The sequence below is a fragment of the Tyto alba genome, unplaced genomic scaffold (assembly GCF_018691265.1).
Source record: "Tyto alba isolate M040663 unplaced genomic scaffold, T.alba_DEE_v4.0 Super-Scaffold_13, whole genome shotgun sequence".
NCBI lineage: Eukaryota > Metazoa > Chordata > Aves > Strigiformes > Tytonidae > Tyto > Tyto alba.
Window position 1 is genome coordinate 25,799,790 of NW_024881275.1, and position 18,667 is coordinate 25,818,456.

The window sequence follows — 18,667 nt, forward strand, 5'->3', positions numbered from 1 at the left end:
GAATGCAACAGGATCTATAGCACATGGACTGTTCGTGCATCTGTTGTCAGGCCTATAGTCATGGCAGTAATTGACATACCTATTAAGAGATAAAGCCAGCTGCCCCTAGCCCCTCTCATCTCTGATGACCGGCTAGAACACAAGGGGATTCATCTCTTACCAAATTAATTTGTCACCTTAAATGCAACACCTACGAAGCATTACATTTATGCAATGGATTGTTTCATAATAAATCAATTTTATTAGACAAACTTTAATATAAAGGAAAAAATAGTTGTGAAAATAAATAGAATAATAAACTAGGTAACATCTCCATTCAACTGATAACTGACACAATGCTGTACTACCATGAGATACAAGTCTGATGTGGGAAATGGGTGTAACCTTATCTTTAAGTTAAATTCATCAATTGCTTTGTTTTAGTAAAAATGCATGCTTAAAAAAGGAATATAAACTCAAGATATCAAACAATTCAAATTCTATGCAGAATCAGTGATGGGTATAGCATGACTCAGCAGGATGGCAGTAACAAATTTGTTAGTATTTTCATGTTCATGTATAGTTTATGAGAATGATGGATAGAATGGTCTCTTGGGTTATTTGCATATAAAGAGGATGACAATAATATCTGAATTTGTGGCCATTATTCTCTCTTTTCTTCCATTTCTTTTCCTCTTCCAAGATGATCCCCATCTGCCAAAGATAATCGTTTTCCTTCTTTTTATTTATACATATATAGATGCGTGTGTGTATCAGATGTTTTCTCTTAAATTCTTGAAATAAATAATAGTACTGATAATAATGATAAAGGTATTAATGAGCAGCTTGCCAGTGTTACAGAGAAACTGGTTAGACTGTGTTAGGTATGTGCTCGTATGACCCATTCAACTATTGCCTGTATATCTTTTCTGTAGGTGACAGATAAGTCAGTGAAAGCTTTTGCTGAACATTGTCCAGAGCTGCAGTATGTTGGTTTTATGGGCTGCTCTGTTACATCAAAAGGAGTCATTCACCTCACCAATGTAAGTATCATAACTACTTTTCGCTAGTGATTAGTGTGTTTGATATTTGCCAACCTATATGTATCAGCTAGAGTAAGCTTATATATGTTTATTATGAAAAACGGTCATACATAGAAACATGATAACATAAATGATCTTGTCGTTATTTGATGAGACACATTCAGATTTCCCTGTGTAAAAACACTGTAGCAAAAACATATTCAAGGGGTAATACTTTTTCTCTAAAATAATAATACTGTTCAGGTCAAAAGTCTTTAAATTGCCTAGTTATACCAGATTCCATTGCAAACAAAATAAAATTCCATAATTGGAAGTGCAAAATTATTAGTGCAAGAGATGTAGACAAACTCCTTTCTGCAACAGTATACCCATCTTTGTATTTTAACATATAGTGTAACAGAGACATTTTATTTCCTTTCCTTTTTCTTTCATGTAAGAGGAGTGATGTGTGGGAGAACTAACTTGAGTGAACCTGTAGAAGATAATGGAAGTGTTCAATAAAGTGAATTACTTGGATGAGGTGGACAAACAGCATATTAATTAAAATTAATAACTGAAAGTAAATTCCGGGATTGTGCAAACATCAGAGAGAGCAGAGGAAAAATGCATCTAGAACAGATAGATTATTATTTATACATAAGAATTTTTTTTTAGAACTTCACATGGGAAAGTGGAGCTTATAACTGGTAAAGATGATTGTAAAAGTGGGTATTGACTATAAAAACTTCTGGTAAACGTAAAAATGGTTAAAGATGTCTTGAAGTAACAAGTGCAGAGCATATTTAATGAAAACAGAGCGTGCTTGAAGAAAATACAGGTTGTTTCATGCAGCTGCGCAGCTTTTGTTATACAGAACCATTCAGCATATCTGTAAAATATTTTCATCAGTTTAGGGCAGTTTAGTACCTGAAGATGCAGAAGAATTGAAAACATACAAAAAGAAATAAGAGAAATTAATTTGTATGGTGAAGTTATAGCACCTCAAAGGTTGCAATTTGGAGAGGACTCTGTATATTGAAATTACATGTAAAAAGGGAATATATCTGTGGGAGAGAGAAATAATACAATAATTGAATATCCTATGAAAACTGTATATGTGTAACTATAGGTTATATTTGTATACACAACATAAATGTAGGAGGTACATAATTGAGAAATCTGACATAGACAGGTCATGTAGTCCCAGACTGTGGGAGATTCCCACACAGATTGCTTTTCAGGTGCATGCTTTGGTTCCTGCATTATTCTGGCCTAGATTTATTCAGTATTTAATAGATGTCTTATCCTTCAACCAAGTGACTTTATAATCCCATTTATTTGATTACAGAAAAGTCAAGATCTTGTGTTTTTGTATTAACAGTTAATTCTGATTTTCATGTAGTTTAATAATAATAAATTATTAGAAATTCTGATTTATGTAGGAATGACACTATTGTATGTAGTTCTTCAGAAAGTATCTAGGAGGCTTCTTTGTCACAAACTTGGAAAAATTCATATGGGAAAACTATTTGGTGCATGTGTTTTTTGTTGGTACCTGAGGCTTGGGGATTCCAGTTTCCTTCCCTCAGGCTGTAGCTGTAGAAACTTTCTGTAGGCTATTAATACTGCAAAGACAGTACAAAGACATCACTGAACATTAGGGATTATTCAGGCAGGAAAAGAGAAGGCTCCAGGGAGACTGTATTGTGGCCATTCAGTTCTTAAAGGGATATAAGAAGGATGGGGGCTGACTTTTTAATAGATCCTGTAGTGATAGGACAAGGGGAAATGTTTTTAAACTGAAAGAGAGTGGGTCCAGAGTAGATACAGGGAAGAAATTTTTTACGATGAGGGTGGTGAAACACTGGAACAGGTTGGTGGTAGATGCCCCATCCTTGGAAATGTTCAACCTCAGATTGGATGGGGCTCTGAGCAACCTGATCTAGTTGAAGCTGTCCCAACTCATTGCAGGGGGGCTGGACTAAATGGCCTTTAAAGGTCCCTTGTAACCCAAACTATTCTATAATACGATGTCTTCTCTAAGGTTTGTTAAGTATTCTTTGACGTATGAGTGACCTTCTGTGCACAATAATATGCGAATGTGCAAAGTACATATGCATTGAAGGCAGAATAACCAGATGGGTAGTTTTCATTTTTTTAGCTAAGTGTGAATAAAAAACTCTATATGCTAACTAGTGAAGTAGTGATTTTTTTAATTCTATGTCTTTGGCCCCCAAGGTGGTGGTGTTTTCTTCCCCTCCTGTGGTAATTGCCTCTCACCAGTTTAGTTGTTGCACTTCTATTAGAATTTTAACAGCTGGCATCAGCAAATCTCGACATCTACTCATAGTTTTATTTCCAAGCCACTTCCTTGGCTTCTTCCTTTGAGTTCAGATATATATATATATACAAGAGTAATTGCTTTGTAGCAATTACTACAAGATTGTGCTTCTACACCATATACTTCTGACATACTGTATTTATTACATATGTTTTCATTTAAATATGTGTGAATCCTTGGACAGGTCTTCATAGAAAAATGTCCTAACTTATTCTTGTAATCATCCATACATGAAGTCAGTTTATCTAGGAAGTATTTTTGGAGTAATACGATTTTTATTCTTTCTTTGTCTCATAATTATTACCCAAGAGTCATGTCCAACCTAACTCAGTCATACCTGTGTCTGAGTCGGTGGCCAGTATGAAGTCAACAAAAATTCAGACTTATAGAATAAATAATTAGGACTCATTCAGTGCAGACATTATAATCTTGACAGATATATAATGATAAACTACTCATGACAAGACTGATTTTGCAAGAGTCTCTTCTAAACTGAGGTATGGTATGGTCCCTTTTTTTAGTAACTGATTTGTTTTGACACAAAGTGCTCTGCTTTATGCTCTTTTTATGGTAATATTTCAGCATCTTAAAATCATCATGCTTCCTAACTAAGAACATGATTGTTCATCTTTGGCTAAGCCTAGAGAAAGCAGTTTTTTTAATCAATTTATATAATGAACTATATTTCATAAGATGGCATATGATTTATTTGAATCTGTTTGCATTTAGTAAGATGTCCTTTTAAATGTTAGTGTTCCAGTCATAGGAAAAAGCCATTAAGTAAGGATTTCTGAACATAGTGATTCTGGGACATTCTTTGTGAGTATTAAATGATGTGGTGCTATAGACTGTGTAAGAGGGCCTTTTAACATCTTGTCAAACTAGAGCTGACCATTTTCTTGAATGAAGTTAACTGTGTCCCTCCTAAGAGATTCTTTTAATAATTTTTGAGAATTTGGTAGTTGTACCCAACTGCAGTTTCTTTCAAGTTGCAATGAAGTGAAAAAGATATCGCAGACTGATTAAATGGTTGAAAGGGTTTCAGTGCTCTGTGGGTATGTGAAACTTAAAAAAAACCCCAAAAAAAAACAAAAAAAAAAAACCAACCCAAAAACATTCATTAGAGGTACTTGAGAGTAAATAACAGTAAACTGTGACTCAGTGATCATGTAATTTAACAGTGTCTTTTAAAGTTTATAAACTGCAAATAAGTCTTGTAATGTGGACACTGTATGTGCAGTTTATATGTGTGCAAGTAGCTCCTCTACAATGGGTCTTAATGTCAGAAAGGAGGGCAATATATTTATTTTGTAGTATAACTTGTAAAAATATGCATGCAATAAATCAAAAACCAAATTATTATTGTCAGTCATCTTGGAAGGAGTACCTGCTTGAATACATGTGTCATTCACTTTCCTATTGTGTTTTGCTGTGGTACATTACAAAACAAAAGAATTTATTGAATGAATTTGATACCTTTATTAATGTATTTTCAACTCCCTTTTCTTCTCAGACATGTTTTTTCTATAAATACCTACATTCTTCAAAACAAACCTTTTCTGTTTTGTTTTTTATAAGTAGTGCAAATTAAATCTCTCTGGTTATAACACAGGTTTTGAACATGTATTTCTTATTTAAGCAATGGAAACTAAATGTTCTGCAATATTTCACTTTAAGAAATTAAAAGTTGTGAATGTGCAGAACATTAAATCAGGCTACGAAAAAATAGTCTCCTTTGTAACTATTCAATCATTTTCCAATTCTTTAAACCATGTATGATTACTGTTTCAGGAACACAGTATATCTCAATAATACAGTTCAGTTACTTCGGCTTTTGAGTAAAAATGAATGTATGTGCCATTTTAAAAAATAGTTTATAGTTTCTATTGAAATAATAATAAAAAGAATGTGATTTACAATTTGTTCAGGTTGCTATTTTATATTTCCTGCAATTGTACATTTGCTTTGAGGGGCTCTAAATCAGAGAGGGATTTATTCCCTGAAGGCATGTATGTGCAGAGAGTGTCAAGAAAATTAAGCTTAATTAGCAAAAGATGTGAATTTAAAGCTTATTAAGTCCTTATAAGCACTTTCTTTCAGAAATAATCTGTCTTTGGTTATGAAGAGGATTGATTTTATGTGAATTGTTCAGTGGTGGTTTGGCAGTATTAGGTTTACAGTTGTACTCGATCTTAAAGATCTTTTCCAACCTAAATGATTCTATGATTCTATTGTTTGGTTTTAAGAAAACATATTTCTACAGGAATTGTGGAAGTGCGCAAGGAACAAAAAAAAAAAAAAAAAGGAAAAAGAACTGCATACACATTATATTAGTAGCCCCCTGCAATAACAGTTAAATATTCACAGGAGTTGATAAACACACACAGGGAAAAATTACCTGTGATCCCAATGGTAATAGTATTTATTATCTAAAGTATATGAAATTCATCCTAAACTTGAACAGTCTCAAATCAGGCATATTTTTTCACTCTTTTTTTTTTTTTTTTCTTGTTCTAATAGTATTCAAATGCTCTAGCTTCTTGATTAGCCTTGCACATATTTTAATATTACAAGTTCCAGTAATCAAGATAGAAGTCTTATGTACTCCATAACATTCAGGCACACAAATAATATGATAATCTCTGAATCTTTAAATATCAACCTCCATAAAATTTCATTTAGACCAACCAAAAGAAGTATCGAACAAAAGTGATTTTGTCATAATTTAAAATATTTGAGATCCCAAAGTAGTAGGTAATTTCTTAAAAACAATAGTATTTAATTCTCAAATTTTAATATCTTTTTAAGACAACTGAATCTCTGTTTTTCAAACTTCCTTTGTTCAAAACCACTTTATTATCTAAGTTGTTCTTTTGTGTCTGTCGTTCACAGTGTAACTATTCCCTTTCAGTACATTTTTAACAGTCAATCTCACAAGACCTTTACATACTGGGCTGTGAATTCTCTGTTAGTGGGACTGAGAGGAAGGGACCAACATCCTGTTCCCTTCTAATCTCATTCATCTAACTACTCTCCCTCTGAAATTTAAATGCTGTTATTATACAATTTTAACACTGAGTCAGTATTGGTAATTTCAGCAAGGTTGTGTATATATGTAGCACACAAAATTAGTTTAACTGTTCTTGTTTTTTCTTAATTCTTTTATTTTCTATTTCATGTTTTTAAGTCCTCTATCTAATATTTTCATTGTCTGCTTTATTGTCACATTAAATATTCCTTTTTCAGTTAAAACATTTTGTCTGCTGTATCTCAGTTTGAAGTTTAAATTCTGCTCATTCTGAGCATTCTTTGTAAAGCTATCAGAGTTGAAGACAAGTGAATATCTGTAGAAAAACAGTCCTAAAATTGCTTGATAAAATGGTATTACTGCATGAAGAAAATTGTTTTGGATTGGAAAAACTTTATTCATCCTGGTGCCCTAAGATTGAGTATTTAAATCACAGAATATGCTTTCCTGTGGAAAAATACTAAGTAAAGTTATGCTATTTGAATCTCAAGATTTATACACAAACTGAATAGTCGAACACACAAACAGTCCAGTTGTCTGCTTCAGAGAAGTTTAATTTTTTTTATATCATACTACTTTTAGATGTGAGGGTTAGAGGTAGAATATAAAACTTATATAATTTTTCTTGCCATTTATAAAGAATTCAGCATTGTAGCATTAACCCCTTACTGTTACTTTTCTGGGTAAAATAGAAAATAGGACATTTGTCATTAAAGTATCTATCCCATTTTTTAAATGAAAAATGGTTACATACACATTTATAACAATTCTCTGACCAGTAATAAGGTGTTGATACTTTGATTTAAATAGGCAAATGGATATTCTTTTCACATGTCATGTTCAGATCGATACAAAGTCATGCTAGAAGGTCCAGTACTTTAATGAATGTGTATCCAGTTCTGCAGCTCTTTAAAGTCATTCACTTGTGAAACAGCAATACTGAAGTTATATGGATCAAATTATACTTGAGGAATTTGTATCAATCTGAAGCAGTCTCTTCAAACTTCAAAGTCAGTAAGGTTTTCTGGATTAAGTACGTTGTGCCTAATAAAAAATGGAATTAGCTTACCAAGTAGGTCAGGTGTCAGGTAGGCTGTTTAAACTGAATGAATATGACAGTAAAAAAGTCAAGTGGTGGTTGACTTACTGTATATTCAATATATAGTGGATTATTAGTAGTATGAAAGAAAGAAACAGTGAGGGAATGGTCATTTTCCTGTGAGAGTAAAGTATAAAATCTACTTTGGAAACTATATTAATTTGGTCAATACGAACACTAGGAATTCAGTTTAGTTTTTGAGTATACCCATGCAATGCAGAAGTTATTTTTCTTTCCCTGGGAAATCACAAATTCTTTCTGCTGCATTCATCATTGCCTCAGTGAGGAAGATACTATACTGTTACCTCTTACCTAATTTAAAGCCATGTTAGTTAGACACATTTCAGAGAACCACTGACCTCCATATCTTGATTTATCTTTAGTGCTAAGTTCATGTTTTTCACTCTGTAAGTAATACTGCTGGCAAAAGAATCACCAGTATTGTCACCTGCTCATAAGAAGACTGATGTTGTGAAAGAAAGCATGGTTTTAGTTAAGAATTCTGTTGTTTTCTACTTGTCTTTGAGGTCTCCTGGTAAGTGTTTACTGTCCTAGAACATACGTGTTGTTGAATGTCCAGTAGGGTTATTTCCTATGTCATAGGCATTGGCCATATCATTGCCAACATATTACAAAGGTTGAAGTATCTAATATGAATAGCTGTATGAAGGTTAGGAAAATTCCAGTTGCTCTAAGCTTCTGCTTCTTCTGGTAATTTATGCAGAAAAAATCAGAGATTAGTTGTGATCTTTTTTTGGGTGCATAGAAAGTAAGTCTTTTAAACTTTCTGCTAGAATATTATGTATGAAGTGCATAGAGAAAGAGCTTGTATATCTGTCCATGTTACCAACACAGTATCAATCATTATGTGCTTTTCTCCATAGTAGGCAAATAAGATTATCAGAAATTCAATGGGATTACTACAAGCACCTCCACAGTACACGAGGTAGTATCCAAGTAGTAGGAATATTATTGTGCTACTTCCTACAGACATACCCTGTCGTTGTTTCTCAGAGGTCAGGTTCCTTAATTTTATCAATCATCGAGTACCAGGTTGGAAGGAACCTCAGGGATCATCTGATTCAACCTTTCTTGGCAAAAGGACAAGATTGCCCAGCACCCTGTCCAGCTGAATCTTAAAAGTGTCCCATGTTGGGGAATCCACCACTGCCCTGGGGAGATTATTCCAGTGGCTGATGGTTCTCATGGTGAAAATTTTTCCTCATATGTCCAATCAGAATCTCCCTAGGAGTAACTTGTACCTACTGCCCATCATCTTTTCCATGTGACTCCTTGTGAAAAGGCAGTCTCCATCTTCTTTATAGCCACCCTTGAGATACTGGAACATGGTGGTAAGGTTTCTCCTAAGACTTCCCAAGGCTGAACAAACCCAATTCTCTCGGCCTTTCCTCACACGGCAGGCTTCCCAGTCCCTTGATCATCTTTGTAGCCCTCCTCTGGACCCTCTCTGGGCTGTTCACATCTTTTCTGTATAGTGGGCAGCAAAACTGAGCACAGTATTCCAGGTGTGGCCTGAAAAGCGCTGAGTAGAGTGGGATAATGACTTCTTTATCTCTCCTGTTGATGCTGTTGGTAATGCAAACCAACATCTTGTTGGCATGGTTTCCTGCTGCATCACACTGTTCACTCATACTGAGCTTGTTGTTCACCAGCACCGCTAGGTGCCTTTCCACAGAGCTGCTCCCCAGCCAGGTAGATCCCAGTCTGTGCTGCACAAATTTTGTGCTTGTTCTGCAGAATTTTTGGCAGCAGTATGTGGTGTATCCTCAGTGTTAGTTTGGAAAGGGTTAAAAACTTCTAGAACAAAACACCAGAACAACAGTTTCGGTGGAAGACTAAATACAGTTGAAGTTCTCTTTTTTCTACTTTTCTTTTTATCTTTATTTTTATTTATTTATTTCCTTAAATACATTGACTTAATTAACTACTGAAGTGGACCGTTTATATGATCTCAGTTGTATGCCTTTCCTTAATCAAATCCTTAGTGACTTAAATCACTGAATAGGATTATTTTTTCTCTTATGAGGAAGGTAAATTTAATTAAAGTGTCAGTATTACCTAATGCAATTATTTTTCCAGAGTATAACAGAGATTATTTGAGACAGCTTAAAAAGCAAACAGTACTTGGAGGTTTTATGACTAAACTGATGCGTTGTATAAGGATACTGCAGAAATCTGTGAAAATTTTATTTGAATCCATAGCTCATAAAAGTAGCAAGAGAATTTTGTTTACTATTGAGGGACATTATAATGATTAACAGTTGTAATAAATCAGATTAATCATTGCATAAATCTTAATCATATTGTTCTGTGACTCCAGCTTCTGTTGTTCAGTCTCCAAGTTATTATTGATATTTGTGCAGGTGAGACTACAGTATAAATACTGTATTTTCCAGGGAGTTTCTAATATTTACTTAGTTTGAAAGCCTTAGGCTCTGGAGTCTTTAATCATATGTATTTGAATCTAAGCACAAATATGCTGTCTTCCCTTCCTTCCATGCCCTACTTTTCTTATAGTTAAATGAGTTGGTATGCTACCTTGTTATTTTACACTCCATATAGTTAAAAGGAGGAAGGCCTAGATGTCTGTTGTAGATGTATTGAACCACGAGTGAGCGTGTCTTGATTTCATGGTGGAACTGAATGCCTGAATTCCAAATTTGCTAAAGTTGGGTTCTGTGAGTATCTCTAATATGTTTCTTTTTTTGTGAAAAATACAGTAATCTCACCTTCTTTGAGTAGCGTGCACATATTATACATGATTCCAAAAAGTTTAGCAGTTTTTATAACAGTTATGTATGTGAAGAAATTTCAGAGTATTTCTTTCTATCATATTTGTCTCCATAGTTAAGAAATCTTTCCAGCTTGGATCTACGTCATATTACAGAACTGGACAATGAAACCGTGATGGAAATAGTAAAGAGATGCAAAAACCTTAATTCCCTCAATTTGTGTCTGAACTGGATCATTAATGACAGGTAACTTCATTATGACATCTAAAACCACAATAAAGCAAAGTTATCTAACTGTATTAGTGAAGAATAATTCCTCATAGCTTGACAGTCGGAGGAGATCAATAAAAGCAAGCAGTATTACTGAGTGTTTGTTTTTACTTGTTTTGGGTAAATCATCTAAGCATATATTTCACAGTGTTTGTATGTTTCTGTAGTAGAGAAAAGTTTAGTTGTAATGATGGCAGCACTAATCTGTTTCCTGCAGATTTCATGAGAATGTGCTCTTTGCCATGTGTAATTGAAATGTAAAATTGCTACCCACTCCTTCAGTGGGTAGCCAGGATTTAAACAGATTTATATGCATACAAAAAATGAAGCATATTTTTGATTACAGATGGAAAAACTAACTGCTTCTGGGTTACGTAGTGTTTTTTTTTTTTTTTTTTTTTTCGTAGAAATAATTAACAAGTCAAATATTTTTTGGCAAAAAGATTATCCAGAATAAGACTGAAAGAATAACTGGGGTGCTATCTTAGGCTTTTCCTTTTGACCAGAATACCTCCTATCCTGCTGTATTCTGTTCTTTTGATCAAGTAATTTATCTTAACATAAAATAAATGAATGCAGATGATATATTGCAGATCAGATGAAAAATGAAAAATACTGAGAATTTCAAATGTGGATGTTTCCTTTTAAAATGAGAAAATTGAGGAAAGCTACTACCTCAGGGTGCACAGGAAAGAAAATTTTGAATTTATTTTGACAGATTGGTTTATTATGCCTGGTGCTTTAAACAAAAGGAAAGAGACACTTTTAACAGAGAGGGTTTCTAAAACAGTTAAATATAAACCAGAATGATGTGTTTTAGCAATTGTACTTCTTCCTCATGATTATCGATTTTTTTTTGACATAATTCTCTTTCAATGTTTTCTGAAGTCTTTAAGAATGTACTAAAATGTAAATGAACTTAGACTTTAGTGAAAGTATAATGTTCTAAAAAAACTAAAATTGGAATGTGTTGAATAGGAAATACCATTGAACTTTTACTATAACTCCTTATAGCCTTTAAGACTTTTTTGATATTTGCAGGTTTAGGTCAGACCCTTATTGTAACTTCACTGGTTTTGAAAGCATTTAGTTGCCGGAGATCTTTCTGTCTGTAGGGCCTTAGAATAAATACTAACAAGAAAAATATAAATTTAAAAGACAGGCACTTTTCAGATCTTAATTAGAGTTCTTAAAAATGGTACACGTTTCTGCTTGTACTTTTTGGGTAGAACAATCTGCTAAGTATGATCCAAACTGATCTCAAACTCTTCTTGAAATGACTTTACTAGAATTACTAGAATAAGAAATTTATCTTTTAGTTATATGCATATGTCTCTAAAATTTTATATTGAATATAGTTATAATTATAAAGCTTAAGAAGAAAATGAAATACTTTACAGAAACGACAGATAACCTGCTGTTGTATGTAAACTTTTAGATTGTTGACTTTTGTCTTCGTAGTTCTTTCCATGTTGTATTTATTTCTGATCATATCAGTACTTTTTCAAAATGTGACTAATAACTAAAACTTGACTACAAATTTAAGTTTAGCTATTTAATTTAGCTTCTAGCTAACAGGAAACAAAGAATTTAGAAAATAATTAATGCCTTTGTTAGATCTTATTCATAGGCAGACATTTGGCAATTGGCAAGTATTTTCGCTGTTTTACAAGTGAGCTGAAGCTGCAAATACTAGTCTTAACTGAGTAAGAAACACTCCTTCTCCCAGATGCTGAATTAAGAATTGCTGAAAATTATGCAAAAGAAATGTGATGCAACCATTGGGCTTTAATGTAGGCACCGGTTCGGCAGAGCATGTATTAGAAGCATATTCCATTTGAGGATATGAATGATTCTTCAGAATTTCACAGGACTGTTTAAGTGCTTACCTTGAGTAAAAACCCAAGTTAGTTTAACTAAATTAGCTTACTAATGATTTCAGGCAAGATGAGCTTTATTTTTTTTTGTTTTTATTTGATGCCATTTGATGGCTCCTAGTAGAGGGGATGTCAGAGGAGATTCTGCATCTTTATACCATGGAGTAAACCTTTTGTTTATCATTGTTTCCAACACAAATGAGGTAGTAGCAGTATAATGTTTTACCTGACTCTCGGTTTTAAAATAGAGATATCAGTTCCACTGCCTCACTCCCGAATCACCATTATCAAGCCTGCTTAATTATGTGATCCAACTGCATAGGGCTAGTATTCTAGATCTTTTTCAAACTTAACAAAACACTTTTTTGTTCTCTCTAGAATGACTGAGGGTTGTTTTGTTTTGGTTTTGGTTTTTTGTTTTGTTTTGTTTTTATTTAAAGCCTTGGAAAACTGTTTTCCTCCATTCCTTTGTGTAGAATCAAGGGTGAAAGAAAACTAGAAAGTTCTCAAAAATACAGGTATAGCTTAAAGACGTATCTGTGAATTATCTCCTAAAGGTAGTTGATTACAGCAGAAGTAAGTCTCTGGCTTAAAAATTTTATTCCAGAGTTATTTATTGTTTCCAGAAATCCATAAAAAAATCTTTCCATAAATAAGACTTTGGCCCCAGAACGTTTACAGTGCTCTCTTGCTTGTGACAGAGTGTTAGATCTAGTCCTGTGAACATTGCATTTCCTGCTATGGAACTGAAACTTGCAGAGTGCAACATCTCTGCATATCAGGCACTTGCTAAGATTTTTGGTGCTGTGATTCTTTTGCACATGCAAGAATTAAAAAGAACTATTATTTCTGTGTTTCCACAGAATCATTAAATGGTTTGGGTTGGAAAAGACCTTAAAGATCATCTAATTCCAGCCCTCCTGCAATAGGCAGGGACACCTTTACTAGATCAGCTTGCTCAAAACTCCATCCAACATGGCTTTGATCACTTCCAGGAACTGGGTGCGCACAACTTCTCTGGACAACCTGTGCCAGTGTCTCATCACCTTCACAGTAAAGAATATTTTCCTTATAGCTAATCTAAATCTACCCTCTTTCAGTTTAAAACCATTACTCCTCATCCTATCACTACAGTCCCCAGTAAAGAGTCCCTCCCCATCTTTCCTGTAGCCCCCTTTAAGTACTGGAAGGCCACAATAAGGTCTCCTTGGAGCCTTTTCTTCTCCAGGCTGAACAAACCCAATTCTGTCTACCTTTCCTCATAGGAGAGGTGCTCCAGGACCTGCTCAGGCAGGTCTATGTCATCCATATACTGGTGACCCCAGAGCTGGACACAGTGCTGCAGGTGGGGTCTCATGAGAGCAAAGTAGAGGACGGGGAGAATCACCTCCCTCAACATGCTAGTTGTGCTTATCTTGACGCAGCCCAGGACATGGTTGGCTTTCTGGGCCGTGAGTGCACACTGCTGGCTCATTGTCAGTTTTCCATCCACTACTACTCCCAAGTCCTTCTCCACAGGGCTCTCTCAATCCACTCATTGCCCAGCTTCATATTTGTGCATAGGACTGCCCCAACAGGCAATTGACTCTAATCCTTTTTGATTTAAGTTATTTTTGGTTTTGAAAGTAAGCATCTAGAAGGGCAGTAAAAAATAATTTATTTTTACCTAAGGCAAAAAATATGTTCAGTATGTTCAGTTGAGATACCCATAACATTAGTTTTAAAATGAAAAAGAGGTCTCATATAATGACTTGTAAAAAAAGTCGCTAAAAGTTGAGAGTTAAGGAAGATCAAAAAAAAAGACCTATTAAAGTAATCTAACATAATGATTTCTTCTGTAAGTATTAGCGCTCCCTCAAAAGCTACATATTCTATTTATCATGTTGGTTAAATAAGTTATAGAAACAGTCCTACTACTTCTTTCAAATATGAATAAAATCAAACTTGCAAATTCTTCTAGTATGCATCATGAGGAGATTATCTCAGGTCATTGCAATTGGAAAGGAGTAAAAGTGAGTTCTTATCACCTTGGAAGTTGTCTTAATGGTCACTGCATTTGTTCTTTTGAATTTCAATTGATACAATAAAAATAGTGACATCTAGAAATAAATCTCATGTGTGATTTATTTAAAATGTAGTATGACGTACTGGCAGAATTTTCAAGGGTGTGTGATTTTTCTAGTAGTTTGAGGAACATCTGCTATGTATTATAACTGTAAGTGATCAAGGAGCAAGCAGCAGTTAATCTAACACTTTTTCGTGAATCTTATCACTGTGGATCTTGATTTGCAGTTCACTTCCATTTCTGTATTATGTAATTCACTTAGACATAGACATTTAAAAGCTGTGCAGTGACTGAAGTCTTTGAAGTATTTCTGCTTGCTTAAGTCATTGTTCTTACTAAAACCTTCCCTTATTAATATTTGTATAGGGGATGTTTGGCAGTCTCTATTGTATCTAAGGTTTCTTCTAATAAGCATCATGGTGCAAGGAATAGTACAGGTAAGGTAAGGAACTTTATCTAGAGCAACAGTGAGATTTTTTTGGTGCTATAGCACTGACCGTCATCTGGGATAAGGTTCCATCCACATAACAAAATTAACGATTGGTTTTATGGTCACAGGACAATAATTTCCCAACGATTTGAGAACTTTGGTCCTTCCTCTGTAGGTGATACCAAGTGTTCTTGTAATAATGTCTCAAGAGAGCTGTATTTTTTCACATAATTTATCACGCAGTGATTGTAGGTGTCTTTGTTATCAGGTGCTGAGATTTGGAGAGCATCTGGAGGTTGTTGAGAGTAAGGTATGGTTGTGACTTGGAGGCAGATAAGCAGTATCTGCATGGCACAGTAGAAGAGGGAGTAATGTTGCTTCATGAGCTTGTAGTGGTACTGCTTAACACCGTCAGCCCTCTTATTAGTGATGTGGGGGAAGAAAGGCATGTACACCTCCCTGAGCTTTCATCACAGATGGGAAAAGTGGATTTGGTCTAATTATACCAGTCCTGAGAAGACTGCTGTCTTTCTGTAGTGCTTTCCTGAAATATCACTGTGGATAAACCAGGGTAAATGGTGTAATGGGACAGTCCCCACACTGTAATCATTAAGACTTGTTGGTGAGGATTCTGGTTGGAGTACAAGATGGAGGAATTTAGAAATGCAGAGTTTTGGTGAGGGTAGTAGTCAGGAAGTCAAGACATAAAAGAAATTCAGAGAAAACATGTTAAATGATTGGAAGCCAGACCATAAGCCTGAAAACTGAAATGTTTGTGCAGCAGCATCGTTAGCAGGAAGAATCATTTTCTCCTTTGAAAAGGCTCCATCTGCTTTTTTCTGCTGGGTCACTAATGCAGCATCATCTTTTCTGGATTGGGTATGATACTTGTTGTCACAGAGCATATGGGGGGTTCTGCATTGTTGCTTAGCAGAGTAAATTGTTAGCATGGTCTTCCATATGCTAGAGAAGTGTTTAAAAAATTTGTGTTGACTGCCTGCCATGAGCTCATGTGAACCCATGTAATCAGCCTTGAGAGCATCTGCTGAGATCTGGATGTGTTGTGGATAGAGGTCACAGTGCTGAAGATGGTCTCAGCAGGTGATAAGCTCACTATGTTTAGTCCCAGAGCTGCTGGTGTATATGAATGCCTCAACACTTTATTAGCAGACATGAGCATCAAAATAGTAGCTCAGTTCTTACAGTAGATTTTTTTATAAAATGCAGGATGAATAAATGCTAGAATTATTAAAAAATAATAATAATAATCTTCTCTTCCTGAAAGTATAATTCCCTGCATATTTGATGTGGAAATTATTTTAATAAAATTACTTCTAAAATAAAAATGTATAAAGCTTTCAGCTTGCCTATATTTTTGCACAGGCAAAAATGTTCATTTTGTCTGTGGTGACTACAAATGCTAATATAGCATCTTAGTATTCATCACCTTTGATCTGACTGAAGTGGAAATGTGCTTCAGGAACACTGATACTTATTCCTGTCATTGTGTATAATCTGGATTTGGGGATATAGTAGATCCTTCCAGAAAAGTAACTGTACTTTTGTATGATACCTGTCATGAGTCATTCTGGATGAATACTAGTGTTTCTTAATTCTAATTTAATTTCATCTTTTCAGTGTTACCTGAAATAGGATCTTCTTTGAGTTCTCTGCATATTTATCAGGTGTTTAGTCAGCTATCTTAAAAACTTGAACTTCACAAAAAGTTATATAATGTAACACACATTAATTTTACTTTCAAAATTGCTCATTCTTTTGAATGTCATACTCACTAATTAAATTTGTAAGAAAATTTGCTTCACCCTGCTGATATGTTTTGTAAAATGATTCAAAGCTGACTGTCATATTTTTTTAAATTTCAAACTAAATCATAGAAGTTGGACAAAGAAACATAATTGGCAGGGTTTGGTGAATTATCTCCATTATTTTTTTTTGTTGTTGTTTTGGTTTGGTTTTGTTTGTTTGTTTTGTTTTGTTTGTTTTCTGTTGTTTTGTTTTGGTTTTGTTTGGTCTGGCTTGTTTTTTTTTAAGTCATTATGAAAAGAAATATGAAAAAATAATCCTTTGTGATTAGTCCAGAGTGGTGGGTTAATGTTGGCTGCCAAACCCCCAATCCAGCCACTGTTATCCTTCATGAACTGCTCCAGTTTGAGTCTTTCCCATGGGCTGCATTTCTTCAAGAGCTGTTCCAATGTGTGTCCCTTCCATGGGGAACAGTCCATAAGGAACAGGCTGCTTCAGGCATGGGTCCCTCACAGGCCAGAGTTTCTGCCGGAAAACATGCTTCTGCATGTTTCTACATTCTCTCTGTGCTTTGCAGCTTCCCTCAGGGCATCTCCATCTGCTGCAGCATGGGGCTCTCCACAGGTTGGAGTGTGGACCAGTGTGGTCCTCCACAGGTTGCAGAGGGACAACCTGCTTCATCACGGACTCATCCAAGGACTGCAGTGGAATCTCTGCTCCGGTGCCTGGAGCACCACCTCCCCCTCCTTCTTCTCTGACCTTGGTGTCTGCAGGGCTGTTGCTCTCACATTGCCCTCACTCCTCTCTCTCACATTCTACTGTGCAGCATTTTTTAATTTTCTTAAATATGGTTTCCTAGATGTGCCACATCATCTTGGCCTGATACAACTCTACTAAAATATTTTGTGGTAGTTTCTTTAACATAAACATACAGAAGACAGAAACTGAAACACTATTGTGTCTGTTACGTATCTCTACTGTTTATATTCTTCCATTGATAACTCCAGTTTTATTCTTGTCATAGGTTAGCTTTGTCTAACTGTGAAACAATCACCTAGCCACTCATTCCCTTCTCAACAAGACCAAGGGGGAGAAAAAAAAAAAAATGAGTTTTTAGCCTGCTAATTTTACTTTTCTCTGTGATTGGTGTTAAAACAATTTTTTTTTTTAGGAATATTTTTCTGGTAGAAATGGATATTATCAGAAAGAGTAAAACTTCCAAGCTGGTGACATGATTTGCATCCCTTTTATCTTTCTTTACATACTTGAAAAGTGGGAAAAATAGTCCACTGTTGTCACAGTGCTGAAATGTATGATAAATGAAGCTCTCTAAATAGTGAAAATATGAGGAAGGTGATTAAGTCTGACAATTTTAATGTAAAAAACCTCGAGATGATAAATATCTCCTGTGATTAGTTATTAATTTAGTGCAGGGGACTAGCATCAGCCTAAACTATTTTATGAGTTCTGGCATAAAAAAAATAAATTGGAATATAGGTATGAACTTGTTAAACCAAAGGAGAAATTGCTTAGACTTGATTGTGAATAATTAAAAATGGCAGACTTGACATAAATGTGGCTTGACTCTGTTCTGTATGACATTCCTTACAGAAATTAAGAAAATGCAATGTTCCCTGAAGGCGTAGAAATGACAGTGTGTTATAAATCTGAGTCCTTGGTGCATCATGAAAACAGAAGGGTTTTGTATATGTATCATTTCTGTACAGATAAAATATTTGCAGTGTTATAATTCAAAGTAGTACAGAAAAAAAAGAATCCAACCTTCTAATGCTCAGAAAAGATGTAGTCCTTATTGCAATTACCGTTGCATTCTGAGGTTAAAACCTATAATTCACCATGCAGTCAGAATAGACACAGTACTTGAAAAAAAGAGAGAAGGAGGGATGGCTGTCTTAAAGATTTACTGCACTGACTATATTGTTTAGAGTCTGTCAGTATATCCATTATAAATAAGATTTGAAAGCAGCATAGTGATGTTCTAAATTTGCTTTAGGCTGTTCCTTGCTGCATGGGTTATA

The 18,667-nt window shown here is 34.8% G+C and overlaps 1 protein-coding gene across 4 annotated transcripts in view; it reads left to right on the forward strand.

Annotated features, from left to right (window-relative positions):
* The window catches only part of FBXL17 (F-box and leucine rich repeat protein 17), a 292,438-nt gene that overhangs the window by 94,400 nt on the left and 179,371 nt on the right, over positions 1-18,667 (forward strand). For all 4 annotated transcript variants that reach the window (XM_042787630.1, XM_042787631.1, XM_042787632.1 and 1 more), the window contains exons 5-6: positions 915-1,022; positions 10,338-10,468. In XM_042787630.1, coding sequence (XP_042643564.1) covers positions 915-1,022; positions 10,338-10,468 — 239 coding nt within the window. The remainder of the gene's footprint in view (positions 1-914; positions 1,023-10,337; positions 10,469-18,667) is intronic.